Source organism: Sorghum bicolor, chromosome 8 (genome assembly GCF_000003195.3).
Source record: "Sorghum bicolor cultivar BTx623 chromosome 8, Sorghum_bicolor_NCBIv3, whole genome shotgun sequence".
Taxonomy (NCBI): Eukaryota; Viridiplantae; Streptophyta; class Magnoliopsida; order Poales; family Poaceae; genus Sorghum; species Sorghum bicolor.
In genome coordinates, this window is record NC_012877.2 from 55280679 (window position 1) to 55286891 (window position 6213).

General features: G+C 51.2%; 2 protein-coding genes across 2 annotated transcripts; one reads left to right on the top strand and one right to left on the bottom strand.

Moving 5' to 3' along the window:
- LOC8066364 (BTB/POZ and MATH domain-containing protein 3) lies at positions 1801-2955 on the bottom strand. Its single transcript, XM_002443309.2, has one exon. The coding sequence runs from the start codon at positions 2953-2955 to the stop codon at positions 1801-1803; it is 1155 nt and encodes a 384-aa protein (XP_002443354.2).
- On the top strand, positions 3804-4991 carry LOC8068835 (BTB/POZ and MATH domain-containing protein 1). The gene has a single exon (XM_002442275.1). It carries the CDS (start codon positions 3804-3806, stop codon positions 4989-4991), a length of 1188 nt encoding a protein of 395 aa, XP_002442320.1.

Consider the following 6213-nt stretch of genomic DNA (forward strand, 5'->3'; position numbering starts at 1 on the left):
TCGAGCCTTATTATGACTATCTATACTATAGCACCAAGTCTCTAGGAGTTGAGTATGCTTTGTTTCTCCTAGGAAGAAAGTGATTTGTGTGTCTTGAAAGAGGAGTTTTGAAAAACTCTACACACATAGTGTTAGCGAGGAATTTGACTTCGTCCTAGGGTGTGCTACAGTCTAGCTGTTTGGACTGTTCATCTTCCTCCCCTCGCCCCCGCCGTGGGTGTGCGGCTAAAGCTCTCGTGAGCCCTAGCACGCCCGCGGCAGCCCCTTTTGTCACCTCCTTGCCCCCAATCCTTGCAGCCGCCGCCAGCTCCCCTAAACCACCTAGCCACCATCCCCACTACCTGTCTTTCGTGCCTCCCTCAACCCCCTTCCTTCTAAGCCCGCTGGAGTTGGAGACAAGAGTGGGAGAGAGCTGCCAGAGATGGAGACAAGGGCAACACCGACAAGCTTGGGTGGGGGCTCTGAAGATGGAGACGAGGGTGGCGTTGGCGAGCTGGGGTGTGCATACGCCTGGGAATGTATCGTGTAAGCCCAATGGCCGAAAGGGCCCCCCCTAACTCACAAGCCTACTTCTAAGGATCGTTAATGGGCCATGTATACAAGAGGGTCGAGTTGGATTGGATTGGCCTGTAAAAGGGCTGGGCTGTACAAATGGTCTGAGTTGGTGGAAGGATCGTAAAGAGTCGGCAACTGGAAACTGACTCTGCTGTTTGCATCTTCCTCGCAGAGTTCATCGAGGACTCAAGGAGTGGGGTAGCTGGGTGGGTCCTCGAAGCTAAGAAACGGCGGCGTGGGTTGAGGAGTCGATGGCGGCGACGCAGGTTTAGGGCGACGGCAGCAGCAATTCCTCGCATCCATTGCCAGGATTCATCCTCCGGCACGCAGCGTACCTCCACTGCCAAGCCCACCGAGGTCTCCACGCCTGCGTCGTCCCGACCAGGAAGAAGCAGCCTTCTCCTCATCCTCATCCTCCAGGCTTCGCTGCATGCAGTGCATGAGCCCGTGTATTTACTAATCCAATTAGCTCGTGGCAGTGCTGGTTTATTGTGAAGGCCCTTGGATTCTAGTGTAGGATTGGCCTGTGGGTTCAAAAAGGATCGGGGTGGATTAGGATTATGAGGCTTTAAAGTACGGATCGGATTGGACTGAAGCAAGTTAGTTTTGATCGGATCGGAGTAGGGCTGGGTCTACTCCTTAATCTCTTAGGATTGGATTAGGGTTAGGGCCGGATTGCGACCCATTCCCAGGCGTGCCGCGTGTGCATGCTCGCAGCCTTGATCATGGAGCTCAAATTTCTTGTGAACTCTGAATTTAGCATATGTGTAATATTCGAGTTTGTAATCAGATTGTAACAAAGTACTCCACATAGCTTAGCTACTATTGGTTGTAATTTTTCTAGCAGTCTGCGAACGGTTTGGGAGCGATTTAGCTGGGTCTGATGAGTAGTCAATCCGACAGGATTTTTTTTAAAGATCATGTACAGAAAAGCTAGCTAGCGTTCCTGGAAATTAAACCAGCCGTGCCTGAAAATTAAACCAATATCACAATATTGACCAATAGTTGTCCCTAAAAATTAAACCAGCTGTCCCTGAACATAAAACCAATATCACAATACTGACTGATAGCTTATAATCCAAACAGATTGTTCAATAAAAAATGACGATAGATTCCACTATAGTCTCTTATTAATTGTTGCACTTTTATGCGAAAAATATAAAATATTCTTCTAAAAAAATTGAATCGATGTTCAGAAATAGTCCTAATAATAAATGATAAATATTATTTTATGATGATGAATGGTCACACTTGCATCCTTTTCATAGCAAACTCCAGCAACACAGCGGGACAGTTGGCTTTCATCTTCTCGTAGCCTTGGGTGTCCATGACTTGCTTCAGATTCCCCGGAACAGCCATGAACTCCAAGCACGCGTCCTTGAGCGCACGGCAACCATGGTGCTCGGCGACCACCAAGGTGCCGGCCACGGTGTTGACGTCGATGCGCTTGCACAGCATCTCCGCGCACATGAGCTTCAGCCTCTCGAGCTCGTACCGATGCGCCGCGGCGAGCAAGCTCTGGGCCATGGCGACGACGTCGCGTTCCGCCATCTCCGGCAGCGCGTCGGTGTACAGGAAGTGCAGCATCGCCTCGAACACCTTGGGCTCTACGCCGTGAATCTCCATGCGACGACGCCGGACACTGCCGCTGCCGAGGGATTTGTCCTTAGACGACGTGGCGAGCAGCTCCGCCTCCAATACCGGCGACCGCGCCGCCAGCAGCCACGCGTGCGCGTCGTACGTCGTCGCCTCCCCGCCGCCGCCCACGGTTATCGCCACGTCCGCCCCGTGTTTCTTCGACAGGAGGCTGCCGAGGTGCTCGTGCAGGTCGGACGGTGGCACGGCGACACGCGCCCGAGCCGCGGCCACGGCGGCAGCGACGTCCTCGGCGGCGGCGCTCACGGCCCAGTCCTTGACGACGGTGATGTCGCACTGGACGACGAAGCGGTCGTCCCTGAGGCACCCGGAGTGCTGCAGGTCCTCCCACCGGATGAAGTCCAGGAACCCGTGCTTGCGCACCGACTCGCCGTCGAACCAGCACAGCTCCGCCGAGCGGGTGTACGCCGGCACGGGGTCGCCGGCCGGGTCCAGCAGGCTGAAGCTGAAGTGGAGCGGGTCCGTCCGCTGGTGGCCGCCGTAGACGAGCTGGAGGGAGATGTACTTGTCCCTCCAGCTGTTGCCGTAGCCGTAGGGCGCGTAGGTGATCTGCCACGTGTACCCCGCCGCCTCGAAGGCCTTGGACGTCGCCGACCAGTCCCGAGGGAGCTTCGTCGACGGCGCGCAACCGTCGATGGTCAGCCTGTGGCGCCCGCTCACTTCGCGGCATATGATGCTGGAGGCGGAGGAGCGCCAGAGGCGGCGCCCGGCGGCGGACAGCAAAGCGGCGGCTGTCGTCGCCATGGCATGCAAAGCAAGCAGCTAGCTAGATAGTATAGATCGATCTGGGAGAGATCAAGGAGAGGAGGACGCCCCTGGCCGCTCTATATATGTTCGGTTATATATACGGCAAAAAAACAGCAAAGAGGAGTATCGATCTGTTTGAACAAATGATTTGTATGGATTTTGTGCAGATATGTATGTTACGCTTTGTTCAGACTAGCAACTATGCACGTGCGGCACGCACGTGTTTATGAAAAACACCATTGCACAATTAATGCTAGAAAGACTCTATGAAATTCTATTCCTTATTACTTTTTAATGTATATATCAATAAAAGTAACATTAAAAATCAATAGTGTCTATAAAAAGGATAAAGATATTTGCCTATATATATGAGCAAAGAACACTAACCAATTAGCAATACAACGACGATTGGATAAGAATGGAAAAAATACCTAACCTTCACCTAGTCGTGCTTTATTATTCTGATGATGACGAAGCGATCGATATATAATTTGGTAAATTATTCTAGTTATGTGTACCAAGATTCATGAATCCACAACACTCTTCATAAACAATTGTGACTTGATTGACATAGTACTTGTATATACGGCAAAAAAGCAGCAAAGAGGAGTATCGATCTGTTTGAACAAATGATTTGTATGGATTTTGTGCAGATATGTATATGTTACGCTTTGTTTAGATTTGTATTTGTGTACTGATGAAAAAAAGAGGTTGGGAATATTCTGATTCCCATCTGCGAAATATATCGGAAACCACGACGTGGCATTTGCATATATATGCAACAAACATTCACACCCATACCATATACGTCGTCCAGGTCTCCTCGATCAATCTGCAAGGCAGCCATGGCGGTGGCCACGCCATTGCTGTCCGCCGCCGCCCGCCGGTGCACGCGGTCGGCGTCCACCATCGGCAGGCGCGAGGTGATGGACTGCCACAGCCTCACCATCGACGGGTGCACGACGTTCAAGATGATCCCCAACACCTGGTTCTCGACGTCGGAGTCGTTCATGGCGGCGGGCCACGTCTGGCGGATCAGGTTCTACCCCAAGGGCGCGCGCGAGTGCTTCTTGAGGCGGGGCTACATGTCCATCTACCTCGAGCTCGACAGCGCCGCCGGCGGCGGCGGCGGCTACTACCGAACCACCGACCCCGTCGACTTCAGGTTCACCTTGCTCGATCTGGCGGGGAACCCCGTGCCCCAGTACAGCCGCGCCATGGCGGCGCGCGTCTTCAGCGCCGAGTCCAGGCGCATGGGGTTCAACGACTTCATCAGGTGGAAAGATCTCGAGAGGTCGGGATGCCTCAAGGACGACCGCTTCACCGTCCGCTGCGACATCACCGTCTTCCAAGATTACTGGACCGCCGACGACAACGATGGCGACGGCGCTGTGGCTCCGGTGCAGCAGCAGGTGACCGTGGCCGTGCCGCCGTCGAACCTGCACGAGCACCTCGGCGATCTGCTGGGGAAGAAGCAAGGAGCGGACGTCAAGGTCGACGTCGCCGGGGAGGCCTTGGACGCCCACGGCTGGCTTCTCGCGGCGCGGTCACCGGTGTTCGAGGCCGAGCTGCTCGCCGCGGCCAAGGAGAAAGCACCTAGTAGCGGCGGTGGCGCCGCCCGTCGTCGCGTGGTGGTGGAAGGCATGGATCCCCGGGTGTTCAAGGCGATGCTTCACTTCATGTACACCGACGTGCTGCCGGAGATGGACCAGGAGGAAGAGACCGTGGCCATGTCCCAGGGCCTACTCGCGGCGGCGCACAGGTACGAGCTCGAGAGGCTCAAGCTCATTTGCGAGGAGACGCTGTGCAGGCGCATCGACGTGGACACGGCGGCGAGCACCCTGGCGGTGGCGGAGCAGCACGGTTGCCGTGCTCTCAAGGCTGCGTGCCTGGAATTCATGGCGCGTCCGGGGAATCTCAAGGCCGTCTTGGAGACGAAAGGGTTTGAGAAGATAAAGGCCAACTGCCCGGCTGTTATGCTGGACCTTATCATGAAGCAAGTAGCAGCTCGAATGGCCATACAGCAACCGTAGTTGCTTCCATTATGATATTATTAGCACTGAACTAATGTTAGCTAAAGGTTTTGGTTTATTTAGTATGTTCATGGATCACCTAGTTTTTCGCCACTCTCAAACGTTATTTAATTCATATTATTTTATTTACTACCTTGCTATGGCCATGTTTGGATACTCTAACCAAGTTAGAGGTTAGAGTTATTTTGTAGCTCATGACTAACCCTCAACTAACTTTAGCCGAAGAGATGTTTGGATGCAAAAGTTAGATTAACAGTAAATATAATTTTCTAATTATTTGGCTCCTTTGCAGATGGATTTGGTGTGGCCGACTTGTTGTGTGGCCACCTCCCACTCATAAATGACAAAAACAAATCATCTTTACAAATCAAGCATTCATCACACGATAAAATTTATTTTATCCATACAAATGAGATGTCTCACTCAAACATACAAGTCATGAATGAAGCAAAAAAAATTACGGCGGGCTGGGAGGCGCGGATGCCGTGCGGAGGCAGCGGCCGGGAGGCGAGTGGGGAATAGGATCCCGTACGGGCACAGATCGGAGGCCAATGCCTTTTCCACGTGGATCCCACTTCAAATATCTTCAAATAGCCCAAATAAACACCTCTTTGGAGGGATATTTTTTTGGGTGGGTTAGATACAAACAACCCTAATCTAACTCTCATGTTTGGATACTTTAGGGCTATTTAAGCCCCAAATAGCTAAACCTAACTCTAAGCCATAGATCCAAACAGGGCGTATGCTTGGTTGAGAAAACTATCATATAATATATGGTTTCCGTATACTCTTTTTTTCCTTTTAGATTGAACCAGTTTTTGCAGCGGCATTTAGCCGCCTATCTTTTTACACAAACAACAAATAGCCGGCTATAGCTATATATAGTGATAGCTAACAGCTAAATTGTACTTGAAAATATAACTAAATACTGAAGCAATTCCTTAATCGTGTGAATTGTGAGAGTCCATCATCAATTCAAGTTCTACCAGGTAATTAAGCATGTATGTATGTATTACATTCTAAAAAGTAATAATAAAACAACTAAAGATACAAGTCATGGTGGAAACAATTCAAGCCCCGTAAGCTAAGTAGGAAAAGCTGGTCTCTCTAGTCATATTGTAAAATGCACTACATAACATATATAATCAATTTAATGCAATTATAAAAGAGACTAGGATGCTTAGGACCCTTCCATGGTACTCAACGTGGTGGGTCAACTGCT